Source organism: Lissotriton helveticus, chromosome 6 (genome assembly GCF_964261635.1).
Source record: "Lissotriton helveticus chromosome 6, aLisHel1.1, whole genome shotgun sequence".
Classification (NCBI taxonomy): Eukaryota; Metazoa; Chordata; class Amphibia; order Caudata; family Salamandridae; genus Lissotriton; species Lissotriton helveticus.
The window spans coordinates 602,859,611-602,883,654 of NC_136067.1; the positions used below are offsets into that span (position 1 = coordinate 602,859,611).

The 24,044-nt window shown below is 41.6% G+C and overlaps 1 protein-coding gene across 1 annotated transcript in view; it reads right to left on the bottom strand.

Annotated features, from left to right (window-relative positions):
• The window catches only part of LOC144762794 (CD109 antigen-like), a 771,981-nt gene that overhangs the window by 629,931 nt on the left and 118,006 nt on the right, over positions 1–24,044 (bottom strand). Inside the window, exons 4-6 of the mRNA XM_078648064.1 lie at positions 10,307–10,537; positions 10,036–10,161; positions 6,410–6,449 (exon numbers count right to left, since the gene is read on the bottom strand). Coding sequence (XP_078504190.1) covers positions 6,410–6,449; positions 10,036–10,161; positions 10,307–10,537 — 397 coding nt within the window. The remainder of the gene's footprint in view (positions 1–6,409; positions 6,450–10,035; positions 10,162–10,306; positions 10,538–24,044) is intronic.

Consider the following 24,044-nt stretch of genomic DNA (forward strand, 5'->3'; position numbering starts at 1 on the left):
TATTAAATGTAATGCAAATAAACTACTTGGTGCGGTAGTAAGGTATTTTTCATATTTTGTACTGGGCTAGGCCACTCTATAGTATATTGAAATATTTGTATATGAAAGTCTTCCTACTCTGCAGTTCTATTAATTTATATTGACATTTTAAAATCCTCTGGCCAGAATCCTCTCATTCATCAATGACCATTTACTTGCTACACACCCCTTACATCTTTGTAGGTTTTCAGGTACTACATTTTTCTTATTCGATGTTATGTATAACACCGTTCTCCAGCAATATGTGCATGTCATTATTAACAATGATATACTTGTCCATAATATTTTATGAAGGGCGGAACTTTGTGTAACCATGGCAAATGTATGAAACCGGGTTATAAAAGTGTGAGGGAGAGAACTTAGAGGCTGAGTAAAAGTCTGGTGGTCTATGGACAGCCAGACTCGCAATGGCAGTGGTCCGACCGCCGGGTTACACATTTCTGCTTTGTTCCAGCGATGGACCACCGGGGATCTACTGCTACTCTGAAGATGCCTGCCTCGAGGTTGACTTTTTTTGTCCGCTCCGATTTTTGTCATCAAACAGCAGTACCAGCGCTCTTGAAGTTGGGGGCCACTGTCTCTCTTCTGGAATCCGCAACCCTGCGTATCCAAATGGAGGGCCAGACATTTTTTTGTCATGAAGGTTCAAAGTGGCAGCACATCAACTAAGCTGCTTAGCCTGTGATTTAAGCTTTTTTCATTTATTGTGGCTCCCCCTTTCCCTTTAGTATAAGGGTCTCCCTTTGGGATGGTCTTCACTGGTTAATGACTTGACCTTTGGAGGAGGGGGAGTGGGTCTTTGATGTTTGGATTTCTTCAGGGGCTGAGGGGAGGGGTAACTATAACTGTCTCTTTCCCCTGTGTTTCTCCTTTTTTCTTGTCCCTATGCTTATATCCTCTTTCTTTCTCATGCTTTATAGTTTCACAGGGGTTTTTCATACTCTTATATTTTTTCATTTCTTATAGTGTTTTGGCTGACAGCTACATCTTAGTGCATTCGGGGGGGAGGGGGGGTGTAGACCAGGGCTGACCTTTGCTAGGAGCCTAGTGTTATGCTTGCCAGGGGGTATGGGGGGAGGGGGTGTTGGCTCTTTTCCTTTTAGGGCATTGCTCAGTGGGGGTGGGTTGGTTCACCATCATGGGAACCACCAGGGGTGTCGGGTGGCGGGAGCTGGGGTTTCCAGGAGGCATTCACTTGGGTTGGATTGGGAAGACACAGTGTTTTGGGGGAAGCAATGAAAATGCTAGATTGAGTAACATGGAGTGCAGGGGAACAAAGGTGTTTATCAGTACCTAGCAATCTCTTCATGGGGTGTGATTGCAGCAAAAGGTATGGATGAAGTGTATCTCGCAGAGTCTGAGTATCAATGATAGTGACTGGTGATAGCAGGTATCCTGGCCTGGCCAGTAATTGCATATTCTGTTATGGAACCTTAATTGAGTGAAGTCACCACACAAGCAGAAGATGGTACGGGAGGAGTTGAACACACTCAAACCACAAATTAATTGTCCCCAGGAGACCACCTTGCCTAGGAAGAAGGTTTGTTGCTAAAGGACCTGGGCTATAGAGTAATGTCCACTTCATGTTTTATCTCTGCACAGAGGGGTGTTGTGGTTCTAGCTCGGGATGGTAAATGGGGAGTGTAACGCCAAAGGGTGGATAAGGGGGGCAGGGGGTTGATTGTTCCTGCAGACCATCCAAAGGACAGAATTTACTTTAACATTTGTGCTGTCTATGGTCTGAATACGGACAATATAAGGACCTTAGATTTTTTTTCTATAGACGTAGGGGAGCAAATATAGACGTAGGGGGGTTAAAACCAGTTCATCTCCTCATACGCATTGGTTGACCTTTGGAGCTTTGAGCGACCTAAGGAACCAGGCTTCCCGCTCCAAACGAATTTCCTTAAGAATAATGCAATTTTAAAATAATGAAATGTTACAAAAATGATTGAAATATATAGAATAGAGCAAAAAAAAGCCATTCCGGTGTGGTTGGCCAGGACATAGACAGAGCCCAAGGCTGACTGATGATAGGGAGGGAGAGGTCGAATACTGGCTATTGGGTTTGTGCAGTCATGTTTTATGGAGGAGCAGAGCTATCACACTCATTCCACCGAGGTCAGCAAAGGGTCAGTGGTTCATTCCAATAAAAGGTTATACTTTTACATTTTTAAACTAATCTGGAGGTCGAAAATCATTAGTCGGTAAGGATGGTAGTCACGTTTGACCAGGCTCCACAAGAATGAATACATCTTTGTTGGGAACCCGTGATCGCTTCTAACATTGTTTTGAAAAGATGCAAGAGAGCTAAATCATTAAAAATATATCCTCTGCAGATACGTTTTCGTCTGGTAAGTTTGGAATCTTGTTACTGTCAACCAGAGATAAGAATTCTCAAAGCTCCACATTTTCTAAAAAGTTCCAAACATCTTCCCCGGTTTTGCTTGAAGTGTCCCTACTCTATGAGGCTTCATTGACACAAACGACATATATAAATATATATATATAAAAGAAATCCCCCAAAAATGCTTTTGCCACTTCCAGTTGCCAGAAGTGGAGCCAAAAGTCCACTTACCATGGGTTGTTTTCATTTTCTTCCAAGCAGATGCAGCTGTCGCTCTACCTAGAATCTTGCAAATTTTTCTAGCCTCAGGAGAACATTTCTGTCACAAGCAGGGTCACTATAGTCATGATGTGAACACCTTTGTAACTGAAGGTCTGAATGCAACTAGCTTCTGTAGCCCTCTGTAAAATCTTCAAGTCCACAGGTTCCAGTAGAAATAAAGGATCCACGCCGCAGTCCTTTACCAGGAAGATGGGAACTTTAACAAACAGGTTTTCTTCTCTCTTTTCAATCCCGTTCAGCTTTCTCTCACAACTCCTTTTAAAGCCAGCTCACTCCCGTTCCAATTGGATAAAAATAAAATATCACACTTTGTTAGGCAATGCTCTAGAGTGGGTCAATTGCTCGCCTCTTCCTTCAGAAGAGAAGGTGTAAGACAACAACATTTTCTTGTCAAAGAGAGGGGTTCAACCAACTGGATTGAAGGGATTAGCTAATAGAGGTGTTTGGTTAAAAATTAATGAAAAAGTGTGCTACTATTTCAAAGGGCTTTTTGGAATTTTTATGCTCCTATAAATGAAATGTGTCCATTGATTTCTATTTCATTTAATGTTCTATAGATGGCGAGAATTACATCCTTAGCTATTTCTGAATGGACTTTAGCATGAATAATTTTTACAAAAAATATAAGTTTAACGCTGCCACTCGCTAGGAGTATAGGAGCTGAGCACGTTTGCCTTTGGGTAGCATGTACAGCCGATGATGGAGGTTTTGCCCCAAATGTGCATGTGGAAAACCTGTGTTAGCTGCGCAGATGTGGGATTGTTCCTTTAAATAGCCTGCACTATAGACGTAACATCAGCACTGAGTTACAAAAAAGGTTTCAAGAATACCAACTTAACTGTAAAAACTGTTTATGTTGATGGAAGGGTACAAGCTTGATTTGAATGATATAGCAGGTGCAGTAGCACCGGGACCAAAAGGTGTCAGAGCTCCTCTAAACACATAATATTGCTATATTAGACTACTAAGCAGGCAGTCATGACCACAGTTACCTTGCAGTTTAAAGATACTTGATTTGAATGGTGCAGCAGGTGCAGTGGCACTGGGGCAAAAGCTCTAAGGACCCCACCAAACCCAGATTGTTGCTAAATTTTACTACTAAACAAGGCAGTCACAAGTTTATTTATCTAGCACGCAATAGGGTCATGATTTCAATGGTGCAGCAGGTGCAATGACACCGCGGCTCAAAGCTCTAGGAACCCCTCTAAATACCAAATATTGCAATATTTTACTACTAAACAGGCAGTCACAAGTGCAGTTACTTTACAGGCAATATAGTCATGATTTGAATGGTGCAGCAGGTGCAGTGGCACCGGGTGAAAAGTTGTTAAGACTCCTTTAAACATCAAATATTGCTATATTTTACCGCAAATGCAGTTATTTTGCAGGCATGATTTGAACGGTGCAGCAGAAGCAGTGGCACCAGGACCAAAAGTTGTCAAAACTCCTCTAAACGCATAATATTGCTATTACATCAATTAATTCAATTGTTTCCATCGTTCATTTAATTTTTCAAAAGTTTGCTATTACATACTTGCACTATACCAATAGTAACAGCACAATATATTGCCTTTTTGTACGAAAACAAGTCATAATACTTTAACAGACTCTCTGTAACTTATATTGTTCAAGTACTCAGCAAGCTACAACTTACAACAAGCTTATTATTAATCACATAGGCCAAACCTAATGCATTTACCAATGTTTGTTTTAATAGGGTTGTTCAGTTGTACATAATGTTTTCAAGGTTGAATATAAGGTAACAAAAATGCTTATAACACTTTTAATATAATTTTTCAACAGGGTGCACAGCAGCCACAATGCTCTACAGAATAGTTTAAAGACATTGACCCAGCCAATAGCTCTGGCTAAACACTTTCAAGGTCCCGAAGGCGAGACCTATTAGCTATGCCAATGCTTGTTTCTACTGTAATCAGGTGGGACTGTAGCCTTGAAAAAAAGTATATTGTGGTCTCATGCTTCTTGTATCAGAATGTCTGCTCTAGTTCCGTTTAGGCAAATAAAGTTTGTTTTCTTTATTACAGCGATAGATGCTATAATTTCACTATGTTTATGTGCGTTCTGGGTGAATTTGTGCCGTCACCGTATATTTGGAATTGGACCCGATGGTGTTATAGCATATGTGCCAATGGAAGAATGTGCACAATGAACAGCAGTGAGACAATGGACTGCTATTGATCACAACACACTTCTCTTCAAATTGATGATTCTTCTGACTTCATAAACGAATTCTGGGTTTGGATGCAGAGGAAAGAATGTATATATTTTAACCACCTCGGTGAGTAGTCAATACTCCTAAAGGAGATAAATATCCACTGGACATGCTGAATGTGGGGGCATAATATTCCACACATCGCTGTACAATTGTTTGAAAATAACATTCTAAATAGCAATGAGCCACGTCCAGTGGCCACTTGCTGTGTGGGTGCAGTACACTGAATACTACTCAGGAGCGCCCAGAAAAGTAGACGCTTGGTGTTTTGGTCATCCTTGAAATCACACTTGCACACCTAGTTAAGGTCAAAGAGAAATCTCGAACATGCTTTTCAATGTGGTTGTATAACAGAGGCACACATGGCTAAACCATGCGTGCCTCTACTATGCGGCCCCAACAACAAACGTGTATAAACAACGCATTCCTTTACCAAGATTGCCTTTACCAAGCATGCCTTTACCATGCATGCCATTACCATGTGATTTTGAGTGAAAGGCATGACTTGTAAAGGGATGTGTGGTAAAGATCCCACTCCAATCTCCCCGCCCTGAACCCTAAACACAATCTCCACCCCCCCAGCCATAATCACTACCCCAACCCCTAAACACTACAAGACGCCCTCTGAGCCCTAAACACTACCCAGACACCCCGAGGCCTAAACACTACCCTGACCCCTCTGAGCCCTAAACACTACCCTGATCCCCCAAGTCCTAAAAAACTAACCCACCCCCAAGTAAACCCAGCCCCACTTACCTCACCGCAACCTCTCTCGAACCTTCCTGCTCCTGGGATCGCCCACCCAAGCTTTTAGACCGTGCACTGCCTTAACCACGCTTGTGTGTGGTTAAGGCATATGCATGGTTAAGGCATATGCGTGGTAGAGCTTGTGGTGAAACGGCATGCGTGGCACTCTCACAGTGTCCATGCCCGTGTCTCCCTTCCACCTTCCTCTTTGTGGGTTCAGTGTCCTTAATACCCTACCTCTTTTCAGGGTCTCCAATAGATGTAATTCTTCAGAGGACCAACATATTTTGAGCAGTCCTTTTTCATCTAGGTAGAAAGAACCCCTCTCACTTCCATTTACCTCCCATGTGGTGATTTTACAATTAGATTACTATAGAAGTTTGTTTGTAATGCAGATGAAATATATGAGAATCCATATAAGAACGTCACCAAGCAAGCAACAATTATCAGCATCTACTCCTTGTTAAAAAACAATATTTATGGTCAAGGAGCCTGACTACTTTCAAGACTATCTACACACTTTACCCCGTGTTGTATTTATTTATTTTTTGTCTGTCTGTAAATGGTTTTACCTAGTTTTAGACGAATGTTTGATTGATATGGAGTAACAGAATACTGTAATACACAATATTGTCAACCAGCAATAAATTCATACTTAATTGTAATTTTTCGTGGTACTACATTGAAGTTCAATTCTTCACAAATGCCTATCTTTAGAATTTTGAAATCATTAAAAAAATTGTAAATCGGTAAAAACTTGCCATATTCCATCACTGTAAATGTTTGATAGTGATTTTGTTTCTGGGGAAAAAAGGAGAACAGAGTATTAATGATAATTTGAAATCGTCTAACACATAAGGTCAAAGTCACATACCAACAGTATAAATGTCAATAAGAACTAAATATTGTTGTTAATCATTGCATACTGGAGCAAACTTTCAAGAAATAACTAATTAATTGAAGAGGAAAAGTTGGGAGTTGACTGTATTCACATACAAAGGCATAAAGAAAGGAACTGATGTAAGCATGCTTAGGAGGGGATTATATGTGGCTCCAGCAGTCTTCTGTGGCAGAGCAGAGTGGAGGCAGAACCACATGATGCCATTTACCAGTGGGAAGCGCCTATGCAGAGAAATCATCCACATCCAGTCTGGCACCTGGGGTTAATCTAAAGGTGGCGAATCTGCAGTTTGTGCTGGACTGTTCCCAAAGTGCAGAGGGTCAAGAATGACATACAAACAATGGATTTAGGCGCAGATCTATGTGATGGGGTGAATGTTTAACATTGTGGAGCATTCTGCCCCTCAATTATTCTTTCTGCATTTGTCACCCGAGTGGAATGGGTATGCCCAGACGTGGATCCCGTGCTCTCCATGCCACTGGAGTCCAGCGAGCCTTGCTGATGAGAGGGTGATTGATGCCCCAACCGGTCCCAGGATGCTAGTTTCCAGTCCAGGGAGGACCTGACCTGGCAGTTTGGGTTGGAATGTTGCATGTGGAACAGGGTCAAGACTGGTTTGCATATGGATGGGTCTGAACTGGAATGGCGTGGGGAGCAAAAAACAATGGATTTAGGCCCAGATCTCTGTTCTGGGATGAATGTTTGACATTTTGCAGCATTCTGTCCATCAATTGTTCTTTTTGCATCTACCACTGGTAAGTGCCTATGCTGAGAAAATCATCCATATCCAGTCTGGCACCTGGGAATAATCTAAAGGATCGGGGATCTGCAGGTAAAATTATCAATCAGAACATCAGGACAATTACCAAGCCCAAGCTTCATGCAGGATGGGCACAGTGCTTAATTTGAGCCAGTGGTTCCGGTGCTCGGCACAGGCACTTAATTGTCAAAATCCACACCAGTGACAGTCTGCCTCAAGGTGGCACTGTCTGGCTAGTTTATAGATGACCACAACAGTAAATTATTAGTTCAATATGCATTACAAATGACTATTTTCTTCTCGAGCTATGCAAAATGAATGCTCTTAAAAATCTACAAAAATATCAAATAAAGCTATACTCTATTCCCCGAGGGGTATGAACGACTTCTTTTGATGTTAGGCAAAGTAATATATGCATTTCCCCCACTTAACACAAAGGTTCAATGTAGGCTGACATTGCTTCAGCTTCTGCTAAGTTCCATGACAGAGCAGCTATTCTTTCCCAGAAGAGCGCACACAGGATGCTCAAGAATCTGCAAAGTTGTTACAAGCTAATGTACTTCAGATACACTGAAACTTCATGATCTGTACTCTAAGAAGTCACAAGTAAGATGCATTGCATCAGTGCATCCTAAACGAAAACAGGGCATTTAAAACCTAGACTTCTTGATAAAATCTCAAAAAATACAGCAACTGTAAAGAAATCATGTCTAGAAAAGTATCCTAGAGTTTGAAAACTGACCTGGCATTCTGATTACATCTGTAAATCGATGTCCGAGCTGAATTTAAAGCGGGACCTAGCCAAAGATCTGGGATCGCAATGCTACTGAATGAAAATGATGTAAGTTAATTTTATTTCCATCCAGTTTCAAGTGATAATGGCACATCCAGTCATCAAATGCAATCTTCTACAATAGAGAACGTTGCAGTAGAGGCATTTAGATCCCACTCCAGCATGAGGAAGATTTGTTCATCACTAGCATACATGAAGATTGAATACTCAAAGGATTTTACAAACACCTGAGAGAAGTTACAGAGTCAGTCAGAAATTGAAGTTCGCACTGATCCCTAGTATAGTACTCTCAAACAGCAGTTATCTTTAGATGTCTGCTACATGACTCAAAAAGATTAGCACTGCACCTACACTTTTTTCATTACGAAAGTACATAGAGAATACTGAAAGGTTTTGGTTACTTACTTTGTGAAGTATATATATCAGTGAGCAGCTAGCTGAGGAAAGCTTTACACAAATGCAGCGATACGGACTATCAGCATATATGATTAGCAAATGTCAAAACCACTACTAATTTCTACCATATCCAGGTGGTATCAGATCTGACAAAGATGCAATTTGTCATAGGCTTCATTTTTTTTAATGTAGCCCAGAACACATAGTATGTCAGTTTTTAAAGAAAGAGCACCTGAAAGATTGGGCCACAGGAAGAGAATAAACTGGCTTCCAGATTGGACTTGTTTAGTACAGGGACAAGCCCTGCCTCATTCTAAACCATTGGCACTGGCACTGTGATCAACATGGCATTCATCATATTTACAGATGTTCAAAGTTTTCAGTACTATGGCCAGTCATAGATCATGCGAGGAGTCAAAGGGGGCAAACTATCCTCTAGTTTTTGGTAACTGTACAGATCCAGCAAATCAAAGTAATTGTGATTTACTGACAGATTATATGTTGAAGTTGGAACTTCATGCCAAAATGTGTAATAAAATTAAATCACTTAGCGACTCGCACCATTCCTTTAGGGTATAATATACATCGATCAGAGTACATCAGTGAGCAGTTGATGGTCGAGAGGTTTAACAAGGCAAATGAATTGACACGGACTATCAACCTCTATGATTATATATAGTTAAAATAATAAATAACTGTTTCTAGTCCCAGGTGGAATCATGTCTGACAGTGGTGCAATTTGTAATAGGCTTCAGTGATTTTCTTTTAAATAGCCCATAATGAGCTCCCGGTCAATTTTAAAAGATAGAGAAATTGGGCAATTAGGCATTGGACCCATCTTGTAAAGTGGCACCTTTATGTGACTAATCAGGACACATGTGCATTTACTTGTTAGATATGGGGATGCTTTGGGAAGGGCATTAATCCAGTCGGAATGAGGAAAACAGTGAAGAATATTAAGGTCAAACATCTAAATTTGTCGGGTCTTTAATTGTAACTGCAAAAGTTTCTTTGGGAGTCAAGGCTAACCAACCCCTACATTTGCCTACCCTATGTTCAAATAATATTTTCTACCCTTGTGGAATATGGTTTAATAGTAGAGGTCTGGATCCTCAAGTCATCAATCTCTCATTTAAGTATAGAAGATAGCTTCACTCGTAGTAAGGTAGAACATGTGAAATAGCATGGTATAACATATTTAATTAGCAAAGTTATGAACTTTGGTACTCGAATGAAGATTTGCTGTGTTTTGAGTTCTTCAGACTGATTGCGGACAATGACAGGTGGACATAACCAATTTGAAGACAAGAGACAGAATGTTCTGGTGGAAATTTTATATATAAGTGTTTTTGGTGTGCGACTCATCCAGGCGTGGGTTGTTTCCGGGTTTCCGTTGGGGTGAAAAAGGGGCTTGCACTGTATGCATCTACTGTATTGACTTGCTACTGACTCACCCATTGCAAAGCCAAATGTTTTTTGTGTTTTATAAAACTGTGTACAAATTACGAAAACATTTACAAAATGTATTAAAACGTACATTTACTTGTACATGTATGGACCAATCGCCAAGTGGAGGATGTTCAGATAATTGAAAGGTTTGGGAAACAACACCCATATCAGTTTGCTCTTCCAACCACTGCTCAATAAGATTTCCTCGTGGATCCTGGAAAAGAAATAGATTGAGTGCATCGCCTCATGAAATACAGGTGCTTGGTTTCATACTTCTAGAGATTGTCACACACTAATCACACACAATTTTGAATCAAATAGGAGCATAAATACATAGACCATTTCTACCTCCAACCTACCCGAATATGTATATTTAAAGACGTTTCATATGGTTTCAAATCCAACAACACTGTTAGGATTCGCATCTTCACTTCTTGTCCTGGTTTATACTTGGACTTGTCAGTCTGGATGAAGACAAAGCAGCCTTTGCTTTGGAATTCCAGTGAGGCACTGTTAGAGAATACAATCTGGTCTTCCACATATCCTTTCAAATGCAATGCATGCACACCAGCAACAGTGTTCATCGGCAGCTGAAAAACAAACAACCGTCAACAATCACCTTCAGCCATCAAACAATGTGTCTGTCTCATGTTTGATAGTTAAATATTCTGAAAATATGTTCTTTATGTTACAAAGCAATATATTCCCAAATTGCTAGATTTAGGACAGGTGCATGGAAACTAAGCATCGCTCAATATCAAAACTATAAACCCACATGATGCACTTATTCTAGAATACAATTCAGACTGAGGAAAGGTTTGGATTAGAATCTCCGAGAATTCGTAGATTAAAAAATATCAACTTCTTCGAAACTCAAATACAAAAAGTTGTATGCATTTAACACGAAACTCACGGATTGGATTGTTATTTTTAGAATTATTAAAAATTATAGTTGTATAGTTTAAGTTAAAAAAACAATTACATAAATATATATATATATATATATATATATATATATATATATATATATATAAACTCCGCAAGCTGGAAACCCGCTATATATTACAGCTTGATACCAAGGCACCAGGAGGCCTGAACACAACTGAAGATTTATACACCTGTCTGCCTTGAATGCTGGATTCCAGAGAACTATTCTTGAACTGTGTAGTACTGGTAGTTCGTTAGGTATAGGGACAGCCGGCTGGCTGCCCGGCCATTTGGTGAAAATGATTATTTGGATTTGCGATTTAAGTCTTGTTCTCTTTGTATATCGGATAAACACACATACATGCCCCGGCTGGGGTATTGATTTGGAGTATATTAGGAATGGGATACTGACATTCCGTTCAGTCCTGCTCTTACATATTGGTCCTAATTATGACTCAACTTTAGGCGTACATGAGCTACACGAGAAACTTTGCAGTGAGGTAACATATACACCACTTTGGGTCTATTTGCATGCTGTTGTTATTGTGCTCTCACAGCATTAGAAGACATAAGGAATATAATATTTGGTTTTAATCATCACAATCACACGAAATATCACAAAAAATCTAAAAAGAGACACGATTTTTGTGGAGGGTAGGTCATCAGTGACAGACATGAATATAATATCACATCTAGATCTGTCAGGGTCACGAATAACGAATGATGTATATTTAAATTCCATCTCATCTATCACATAATTGATGTTATGAGATTGCAGTCTTAGCCTAAACCTTATGACAGCAGTCCTGAAAAGGATGTCCATGTTGAGAAGTCTACAATTGTTTACATAGCGTATTTGCACACGATATTTCAGGCACTTGCACTTTATAACTCAAATGTTATTGTTTACATTGCGTCTTTTGCACTTTAAACATATATTTGCACTAAATTGGACACAAGTACTGACATGGTTACAATTGTGTTTTTAGAATCTAGACTTGCCTATAGGATTATGATATATGTGATTTTAAGATGGACATTCCACATTTAAATGTGATCCCAAACACTCCTTTATATAGATTTTATGAAGATGTTGAACTGGATGAACTATATGGATATGGGTTATAAGGTATTTTACCGGTATTGCGAACCCTTCTGAATAACTGTGCCAAGATACATGATTTATTCCTTGTTTATTGATGAAATGTATTCATGTGATTTATTCATATATTTCAATATAATGTCGAATAACTGGTGAGCCCATCGAACTACAAAAATCTTTTTTCACTGTTTGTTATTGAAACTAGTCACATGGTGATGACGAAATGGAGCACTGGCACTTTAAAAAGGAGCAAGTGAATATGGGACGTTGTCATGTGAGCAAAGCTCCGAGGAGCCGAAACGTCATGCGGCATACTCTGTTTCAATAAATGAGTTGCACAGAACTGGTCCGTGTCCGAGGTATCCTTGCAGCGCTGCGAGAAGCTGGCATTGGGACGCGGAAAACCGTAATATATATATATATATATATTATATCTATACTACTATTATAAAGGAAGAACTTTGAGGCTTTGAGGCGGGTAAAATCGGGAACCACAGCGCCAATCCACACACCCGATACATCGTTGGAATCCTCAGGGTGTGCAGATGGACATAGGCTATATAAATTTAAAAAATACGTTATATTTAAAAAAAATTACATTTAAAAAAAAGTAGTCCCCTCGAAATAGCGCCGGCCGCGACCTGCGTGCTGACGTCATCCAGGAGCGCGAGGAGGAGCGGCGTCCAGGAACGCGAGGAGGAGCGGCGGACATGGCGTGGGGGAGGAGCACTGACGAGCGGCACACTGGCGGTGAGCAGCAGCGGACCGGCGAGGAGCACTGAACTGAGGAGCGGCGGCTGAGCGGCGGACATGGCGCGGGGGAGGAGCACTGACGAGCGGCACACAGGCGGTGAGCAGCAGCGGAGCGGCGAGGAGCACTGAACTGAGGAGCGGCGGCTGAGGTAAGGCTCCGGGGGACAATGTCGGGGCAGGCTGGGGTCGGGGGACGGGGAGATACAACAAAAAGGCTCCAGGGGACAATGTCGGGGCAGGCGGGGGTCGGGACAGGCGGGGGACCCTCTGGCATAATTGTGCTCAAGCTCCAGACTCCCGCCGGCCGCTCCATACTCTGTGAACTCCTACTCTTATCCCTGCAACTTCTGCTCATCCTCGCCTCCCTGCAAACAGAGCACCAGAGCCCCACTTACCCAGAAAGGTCCCCAGTGCCTCAGGCGCTGCTGCTGGCCACCACTGCAACACTGGGCCTCTGGCATAATTGTGTGAGGTAAGCCCCTGGAGGACAATGTCAGGGCAGGCGGGGGTCGGGACAGCTGGGGGACAGGGCGGACGGGGGCCCGGGCTGCTGGCCAATGTCGGGGCAGGCGGGGGTCGGGGAAGCCTGATTGCTCCCGGACAAGGTCGGGACGGGCTGCTAGTATATAACAACGATGATGATCACAGATCATTTATTTCATTACAGCAGGGGCAATCCGACGCATTTCGGTCATCACGACCTTCTTACAAGGTGAGCCCCGGCATCTATGAGAAAGCGCTCCCTTCAGTAACATGCTTGATTTCAAGTACTTGCCCTCTGGTGGACGCCCTAATGGGACCAGTACTCAAAGCATGCTGGAATTTGTAGGACGCTTCCCCCTCAATTCTTCCCTCCAGTGGGTAATGCCGTTCTTATTGTTCCCTATATATATATATAGATGATGGGAAACGTGTGTAACAACTGTTTCGCTCTAGTTCAAGTTCAGCTATCAAAATATATGTTTAAAGCTGTGAAATTTAGTTTTCAATGTTGCAGTTTGTTACAATCCAGTACGAATCTTGCACGTATAGCTCAGCATCAATTTATTCTTTCTGCATCAAATTCACGATCCCTGAAATGTCAACTGAACATGCAACTCGGGGTGCATGTATGAGGTACGCCAAGCCATTGTGTTATATAAGAATCCTAATTTCATGAAAAGTTGTTGCTTCCTCAAAATAACATCATTTAGTTTTGTAAGACTTGATATGCATGTATGTCATGTGCATGCAATCGGATTATGAATCCAAATGTGTATTTAACGCTTGTTGCAAAGCTATCCTGTGCCCTAGGCACCCCCAACATTTTTGCGTACTGGTACTGGTGGTAACTGACTGACTGGCCCTGGGCTCTGCCTAACCAGGCCCAGGGTCACTGCTATGATGAAGACACTCAGAATAGTGTGAAGACACCTACATAGACTAGGGTACACTATGGGTTTGGGTACTCCTATGATTGGTATGACCTTCCCTAGAAGGCCCTAGAACATATTCAGGCAGGGGGATTGAAACTACCTTTAAGTCCCTAGTATATAATAGGTTATGGCAGCTTGCATGTGTGCACTGCTGAAGGCTGGAGTCCGTTTAAAAGCAGCCTTCTGTTGCAGGGCTGTTTTTAAAATGCAAATTGTTCCCAAACTCGACTTTAGTGTTTGAGGCACTTAAAAATTGATAAACTACAATATTTGGGCATATTAGGTACCCCCAAGTCATTTTTCCCCATTGCAAATCCCCAGCCACGTAGTTTAACATGACAAGAAGTTATTAAATGATATAAAATATAATTCAAGGACGTCCTAGAATGGTATTGATAAATCCAGCAACAAGGTATTTTTAAATGTATCCTAAAAAGTACAGACAAGATGTTATAAGCCAAAATTCAGCCTTCCAGTGGTCTTTCCATTTTGGTTAGAGTTACGTGGATTGGCCAGGCTGCTTTGAAGGGGTGATAAGTGATCCCTGGGGAAAGGGATCCCTTCTGGGAGAAGATTAATGTGCATTGGAATGCCATGGGGAGGGGTAGTAAATAATGTTCTTCAAAGGAAGGAGGGAACAGGATGGAGAAACCAGTTTCATGTACACCTCTACCCTCTTGCCCCCAGCCAGTTGGCCAGATTAAGGAAGGAATGGACAGATGTAAGGAGGAGCGACAGTATGGAGATGGACCATCGTGAAGGAGGGCTTAGCCAGCCCTTGTCTCTCTGCTATAAAATCAGCCATGATGAATTTTGGAGACATGGTGCTCTCTGGGAGAATATAGTGCCACACATTGGATGAAGTGGTCATACCCTGTGGTGTTTACCTGCACCTCATTGGACAGGGGTGCCCTCCTGATTGACCCAGAGAACTTGGAATAAGTATCTGAGAGGAGCAGAGCCTCTCAGATGTGCTGCTTAAAATTAAAGAAAAAAGAAGGGTCCATGCTGAGAAATTTGATTTCCACCAACCAGACCCTGCACTCCGAAGACTGCACCTCATGCACAATCTAGAACTACAGCACTGTGGACTACCTTGCTTCAGGAAGATTGAAGAGTGGACTCCCTGCAAGCTACAGGTTAACAGGGCTCACCTGGAATATCACCAAGAAGAATCCTCAGCCTGTACTACCAGTAGATTTGTAAGGGCTTTGTCCAAGTGGATTATGGGAACTGAAGTCCCAAAGTTTCAAGAACTATCTTGGAGCTTTCAGACTATTGGAGTCATTTTTGAATACTTTGGTACCCTTTGGGGAACTTCATGAAGACGTTTCAGGCGTTTGGAGCAACTTTGTAAAAAGCTCCATAAGTGCAATGACTCGACCTGGCCTAGTCAAGCCGGCAACCCTAAACCGCAAGCCGACCTGCCGTCTAGGTTTGTCCCGCTGAAAAGCTACAGAGGTCCGACTTACAGAGTTTGACCGCGAATGAGCTGAAATCCAAGCGGGCAAACCCTCACCGAATCTGGCCTGGTGAAGAGCATTGAGGGACCATGCAGGAAAAAGCTCAGTAAAAGTTTCTAAGTCAGAACATATAAAAGGTGACCGGGACCAACCTTAAGAGTCATGCCGCCCACTTTCAACAGCGTGCCGGCCTGGATTTCTTGTTTGTCCTGCTGGAAAGCTCTGGAAGTCGGACTTCCACTAGTTTGACCGGGAGGTAGTCGCAAGGCAAGCCGGACTGGCTAAGAACTTCGAGGGACCCTGGGAAGAAAAACTCCAGAAAAGTTTCTAAGTCAGGTAAAAAGTTTGACCGAGAACTACCGCTAGGTGTAGTAAAGCAGGGATCTATCGCAGTCGGCCTGAAACTTTAACCCGGTCTAGAGTGACCAGATGTCCCAATAGGCTCTATAGGTTTCTATGTGCTATATAGTGCAAAATCTTTCAAAATTCCTATCTCCAGTTTCCTACATTGGATGTTTTTATTTTGGTGTCATTTTAAAGATAAAAATATTTCCTATTTTTATAAATTGATGTTGGATTTTTATTGTGTGTTTTGTCTTATTTACTGAATTGGTGATTTTAAATGCTTTACATATCTATCTTTGAAGTTAAACCTGCCTGCTCGCAGCCAAGCTACCAAGGGCTGAGCATGGGAATCATTTTCTAAGACCTGTACTTAGCCCTATAGTGTTTTAGTGGCCATACAGTCGGTGGTAAATGCCTATCTGTCACTACTAATAATTCACTTTTCAACAACGCTCAAATTCGAAATTTGATGTTTCTTAACTTACTTTTAGACGCGGAATAAATAGTAGTGTTTCTATTATAAACACGTGGCAATTCACTTTAGTGTATTCCTATTAAGTAAAGTGATATAAGACAATGTAAAGTTGGCTGTCAATGATAGACATTATATATTACTTGCAATTTATGATATTTGTGTTACATGGCTATCATTGCTATTCCAAAAGCTTGTTACCATTTGTGCAAACACGTCCCATAACAAAAGTTTCTGACATACCTTGAAAACCTATATTGACCATATCTTAATCCCAGAGTATGTTTGATAAATGTATCTAGGTCAAATACAAATGTACTGTAGCTGCAAATAAATGTGGTATTTTATTACTCTTTTTCACTAGCTTCAATTTAAAAATATAATCATTTATGTTCATGTCTTTTACCAGCTTTGCACTGTTGAAATTGATGACTTGGCAAAAAAGAACTTCAAAAGACAACAAAAACTGCTATTTAGGTGGCCCATTCACAAATGCAGTTGCAGGTGGTGTAACTAAGTCGATCTTATACGTGGAACGACTTCATTTATTAGTGTATGTTGCTTTTGCAATTCACAAAACACTTGCACAATCAAATCGATGTACTTACAACTATTATCAATTGTCTATAATGTAACATTAACTGAGAGAATATCTTCTCCTTTGGGCAGAGAGTGGAGTTTACAGGAATCTGTGATGTTACAACGCATGCCATTACATCGCATGCTGTTGCAACGCAAACCTTTGCTCCGACTTTCTGTCGGGGGGGGGGCTGGAAGTTGGAATAGAATAATTTTCTATTCCAACTCCAGTGTGTGCAACAGTAGGGAAGGTGTTGGAATTAAATCCAACAACTTGTACCCACTGCTGCACAACTTTTATGTTGCAACAACATGCAATGTAATGGGATGTGTTGCAATAGTTGCGTTGTGAAGGTTGTTTCCTGCTTACGAATCTGTGATGTTATAACGCATGCCATTACATCGCATGCTGTTGCAACGCAAACCTTTATTCCGACTTTCTGTCGGGGGGAGCTGGATGTTGGAATAGAATAATTTTCTATTCCAACTCCAGTGTGTGCAACAGTAGGGAAGGTGTTGGAATTAAATCCAACACCTTGTACCAACTGCTGCACAACTTTTATGTTGCAACAACATGCAATGTAATGCGTTGCAATAGTTGCGTTGTGAAGGTTGTTTCCTGCTTACAGGCCTGCACACACTTAAATTTGTGAGTTTGACAGGAGTTGTTTCCTTAAGAGAGTGACAATACGCAGGGATAACTCAAAGACGTTATGGTTGGGCTGTGAGAAGAGGATTTCCTGACTAGAAAAAATGCATAAAAGTACATCTGTAACAAAGTAAAATGATTTTCTTGTGTGCAGTTGCGCCAGGTGAAGAATTACACATGCTACAATGGTGTTGAATGGGAATTCACAAATGATTCCACACGCCAACTCCTAAAAAGTCTGCATTGTTGCACCAAAACCTGCATTCCTCATCATCAGGTTTGGTTCCACTTAAGCTGAGACTCACAGCTCTGCCATTATAATATCAGAACCTTTCATTTACAAACGTGGCCCATTGTTTCTGTGTACTGTCACAGATTTCCAGAAAAAACCCTTGAAACAGTTGTGAATTCCAAACAATTTGAAAATCTACACTGAAATATAAAAGCAAACATACATATTGTAGGCTCATCAAACTTTCGGAGGGAGCCGGGATCATGTTATTTCTCAAGGAGCACATCTGCACCCCAAGTACTTCCCTTTAATTCCAGAAAAGACTAAGCAAAATGTGCTTTTTGAGATTAATTTTGTTTCTTTTAGCCAATGGTTTGTTCATATTGTTGAAATCTGCTCCTCAAACAAAGCCAAATCCATGGAAGTCAGAACCAGACCAATTGCCTTGGACAATGAATGTTTATGATCCTGTTGTGTGTCATTCATTTTTCCATACTCTGACAAGCTAACATTTGTGAAATTCATACATATTTTTGGTATTTTGCAGTTGTTTGAGAGTAGCCATTCTAACAGGGCTGCTGTACAATTTGTGCATAACATTATTTCATGGTATGAAGGCTGGGTAGGGATTCAGTGATTAGATGGAACCAAAGCTCCAGATAAGGAACGCTTGTGGTGCAGCAGATCAGCACTGTGCCGGGCGTTGGGCTTGTGGTGCAGCAGATCAGCACTGTGCCGGGCATTGGTGCAAGGTCAAGTATGAGCTGCATTTGAGTACATGGACCTTAAGTTCTGGACTGAGGTGTGACTTCCACAAAACAACAATTCATCAATGATAGTAAAGTACATTAGGATCTGCAATGATGAGCGAGAATAGTAGATTTGCAAACCAAGCAGTTTTTTAAAACTAATTAACGAAGTTTAATATTTAAATCATTTAAGGTTAACAAAGGTCGACAGTCCCTCTTTGAATATATCCATATATACTTTAAATTAGATTCAAAATTAGCAAAAGAAAAATCAAAATGCAAAGAGTTGGCATAGAGCAAAATCGATTAAGAAAAGATTCCCCAATTTGCCAAACTAGAGACAAATAAAAAGATTTGCAGGAGAAGTTCAGGCTGGAGATGTCAACAAGTAAAGCGTTGATAGGCAGAATCAACTTAAGATTCAGTCAGATAAGTGAGAACTGATTTGCTCAGGAGTTTAAGTCTTTGAGCAGGAGTGAAGAAGAACCTCCAATCTCAAGGGAGTAGAAAGATGTATCTAAATACGACTAGCACACAAATACACATTTTCAACAGCATGGAACTCTCCCTATGATTCCCACACGGGGAAGGCCAATCTAGATCGAACATTTCGCAATATCTTGGTTTGGGCCCTCTTCCTAGCCATCACACAATGGTAGCCTCAGAGGCATGACCTTCTAGAGTTAGCTCATAGTAGTCTGATGCATCTTGGTGATCTTGTTCTCAGTACAGGTGCAGTGACTCATTATTCAGCTCACAATGAAATGCAAAACAGATTAACATTCACAGAGAAACATTAACCATGAAAAACATTTTGTTTGAAAGTTGGCTGTTACAGCTTGGCTCCTGAAATAAGAAAAAGAAAGAAAGGACACAGTGCCAAAGCACAGTTTCATATCAATGTGAATTATCTAAACTGAGGCCTACATTTACTATGGTCCACTTTTAATATGAAAATCACACTTTACATGTATATAGGCGGGGAATGCAAATTAATTTAAGTTGTGCAAAACGTAAAATAGTGAGAGCTTCAGCGCTGGGTTTGGCTCGATAAGGAGATGAGCATAGGAAGTGCTACAAGTTTTGGAAACTCAGTGAGGTTCAGTTTTGGGGATTGCTCCAAATATCTTGTTCTATACTTTGTGTTTGGCAGATGGCCGCTTATCTTGGCGCTGATGCAGAGAAAAGTGTGATCACCAGGCATCGTTACATAGTGCTTGTTTGGCAAAGTTGATGATGTCTTCGTAGGGGAGAACACATATTGGAAAGCTACCAGAAAGCTGTTACTATAGTCAAGCATTCCCACAACCAGTAGATTAATTAGGAACTAGACAGACTCATAGAGGAGATGGTGGTGGAATGTTTTGATTGAGTAATTAATAACTAGTAGTTGTGGAAGTGTGTGTTATAACTGACCGCCATTTCTCTTGCTGAAGGTTTAATGAAAGTATTAGATTGTCCAGTAAAAAAGCCCATCCAGAGAATACCCGGTCAGAGGGATTCACGAGGTAGAAAAGCACATGATTATCATTTACAATGAGATGAGAGTAAGGCAGCTATTCACTGTACAACTAGATTTCGACAGTCAGAGATTTACTATTTGGTTTAGAAAGAGTGGTAGAGATTTACTATTTGTTTTAGAAAGAGGGGTATGTGGCACGTGAGCTGACTATTTTAATTTCATTAGCATAGAGAAAAATGAGACACCAAGAGGAGAAACAAATTGCCCAAGAAGGTCGTACAAAGAAACATGGGGGTTCTCAACATTAACCCCTTTCACGCTGACGGAACCGCTCCGTCATCAGCTGCGGGTGCGCTGTGCTGATGACGGAGCGGTTCCGTCATGGCCCGCCCCGCTCGATAGAACGCTCATGCGCGGCGCGAATTCCGCGCCTGCGCTGAGGGTTCTATTGAGCGGGGCGGGAGATGACGGAACCGCTCCGTCATGAGCACAGCTCAACCGACGCTGGTGACGGAGCGGTTCGGTCACCAGCATGCGGCCGCCGCGCGGCCGCCCTGCCCCCTTAGCACTGCGGCGGAATAGCCGCCGCAGTGAAGGGGTTAAACCTTGAATCATATAGAGGAGAACATTGAGACAGAGAACACGTAGTTGGAGTTATAGAAAAAAAACTAAATATTTGATGCCAAGGATAAAAACGAACAGTATCACCTTGACCTTTACCCAATTCTCTCGATTACAGTCCTTTCAATTTGCATCCAAAAGTACTGCCTGTCAGATGCCTAAAACCAGATTCATCTTTTTTCACCCAGGCTTTGCCTTCAGGTCTGGCACTTATTTACTGGTGTGTATCTAGAACCTGTCCAACCCAGACATCTGATTAACAAACTCCTCTACCGGGTGCTTCCCACAGTAATGTGTTGCAACTAGCCAGTGACCCTCGAGTGTCCTCATACTCAAATGTACTGTGAGGCCGAAACAAAGAGGTTAGTATCACTTTACAAACACAAAGAAAAAATATTAAATAAACGTGTTACATTTCATCTGATCTAAAGTCACAGGTATGGCTACAGGCTCAACCACTATTGTGTAAGCATGGAACAAACAGATTTTACTCATGCATCCTGATAACATTAAAACACAGAGGCTTAAAGGGAACCTTCATGTTTTTAGTTGTTATACTTGAAATGCTAAAATGCGCTAATGAGGCACAGGAATGTAATGGCCTGCGGGACACGTTCTAACCCCAGCCGCTCCCTCGAGGGCTGGACACACTGCACCCCCACACCCATCCATCACGGGTGCCACGAGTGACGTGGCCCCGTCAATAAAAGGGCCCGGTGCACGTACTTGTGGACAGATATCTCACAATACTGCGAAGTGTCAGTGTCCGTCATTCCACGCCATGTGGGCCTGAGGCCCAATACTACACTCTGAGGCCCAATACTACAATGAATATGTCACAGAAAACATGAAAGCCTTGTTTGTGAAGTAGTAAAACAAAACAGGAACGCACCGGTGCCATATAGATCGTCCCAGTGAGGCCTTTCTTTGTACAGTACAATTGCACCGGCTACTGACCTTGAACGGCCTAGCTGTGGTTGTGCTTCCATAGTGACCCGACTCTAGTGCAGCATTACTGTGCCAATCAAGCAAGGATTGGGGCACATTGTGAGATTCTTACTTATATGATGGAGGGGGAGGATGCAGGAAGCACACGTGCCAATTTCACTGCAAAGTTGTTAGTTGAAGAGAAGAATAGGCTGTGGCAGAAACCGGGTAATGTCAGGGTCTAGTCTCCATTCCACTATTCACACTTCAAGCAACATACAAAAACACATATTCTCACAGACACATGCACGCACACACATATACAGCACCCCACTCACAGCACCTGACAGCAGGGCATCTCCCAGTGGTATTGGCCAGTAAAAGGGTAAATGAGTAGAAGCCAGGCACGCAAGAGTTCGGGTAGATGCCGTGGAAGTTTCTAACACTGTCATGGTCATGACAAAATGTGTAGTAAGAAAGGTTTGCCATACAGTCATGGGAAGGACAGTCAGTATGGACATCTCTGGCTAGATGTGTGGCTTTGGGGCCCTAGGACAGTCAGTGGTTAAAGGCCGAACTCATTTGGGATAAAGTAATTTAGCAGTGATGTCTGAGGGACACAATATTATTTCATTCCAACGGGATAACAACATTATTCTCTTTGGAACATACAATGCTTCCATAGTGCAGTTTATTAATTCTTTATGTCTTTAGACTCTGGGTTCTTGCAGTGACACTGACCTTTTCCATTCCATATGCCACCTTCATCCTCCAACAAGAAAGGGTGATGAATATATGTACGTGGAGCATTATGTCGCGCAGACATGTTCTGCCATCTGACAAAGAGGTCCAAGTCGAGTTAACAATAGTCTGCCTGTTTCAAGAATCAATCTTGCAAAGTATCAGTGCTGACCTATATATGTAGATCAGGAAATCCAAGTATAATATTTACTGTTTGAATCATCTACTTACTATTACACCATAGAGCAGACGTGTGTCAATGACAGAAGAATTGTACGCAGTAGGTCGGTAACAGAGCAGTGCGCCTCAGACTCGATTTGAATATGCCTTTTTTGAGTCATGACAGACCCACTGTACTTCATACCACTTATCTTGAAAATTATTGAATAGCATTTTGCACTTGTATTACTCATGATTTGGAGACCCATTATCTTCTTGATGGGAGTAAGGCTGTTTTTTGATTGATAACCCGAGAGTCCTGTTTGATAAAGATCTCTATTGACGCACTAGGTCTAGACAGTCTGGATCTCTTGCTTCTTGCAGCTGAGTCTACTGCACAAGATCCTTTGATTTCTCCAAGCGGATAGTCATGCAACTCTTATTGCTGCTACTATTTTCCCACAATTAGAGTACAGAATGGCCTATAATACAGGCTTCCAGATTTAGTGATGGCTACATTTCAGAGAATCTAGTATATGGGTGTGTAGGTTACAAATGTTCGACCATGTGTCAAGGGCTCAATGATATTTATTGTGGCTTCATGTGAAACAGGATCAAGATTTCTATCAAGTATAGTTACATTGTATGTTCCTAAAAGACTGCTGAGGCCTGGTGCCTTGCATTTGCTGTTCCTCACTTTAGACAAACCCGATATAATAACACATTTTTTGTCCCCACCATTAACAACAGTAAACTTGTTGCATGTCGGTTTCTCCCCTAGTTGGTATTGTCCTCTATGCCATGCTGTACTTTTCGGCCTGCCTTTTGCTCTGCCTCTCTGTGGCTGATGTAGCCTAAAAAACGTTGAGGGTTGGGGACATATGTATAAATGGAACCCAAGTTACTTTTGCACGGCTGCGTCGGGTTACTTCCTTCACTCATTAAAGAACTGGGTTTCTCTGCCTATTGTTAATAGAAATCACCCTTGGTCACTCAGGTATGAAGGCTTCGACAAGTAGCAGACAAGCCATGTTTGTGGCTCTATATCTTACAACTGAGGCTATTCTGCTCACAATTCAAGTCCCTATATCAGGCCATCTGAATCAAGAATTTGGCATCTGAAGTAGATTTAAGGAAATTAATGATTGTAAATGCTTATTGGCTCAGAAATATTGCAGGAGAAGTACCCTCATCTATTATGGTGGTACTGTTCACTTATAACTGACTTTGATTTGATTATGAATAGATTTTAACTCAAACTTGTCAACAGACTTCGGATGAGAGGAGCAAGTTAACTGACGAATTCGGGCACTTCATACATTTAATTCAACATAGGATTCCAGGTAAAGAAAAACTGTAGTTTTAGCACAATTATATAATCAGAGCTGTTAACCTAAAAACCCTTTGTTAAAGCTCAAACACACCACATACATTAGTCATACCGCTATTCGACTGTTTTAGACTAAACTTTAATTTCTTTCTTTTTGTTTCAGTTTGGAGT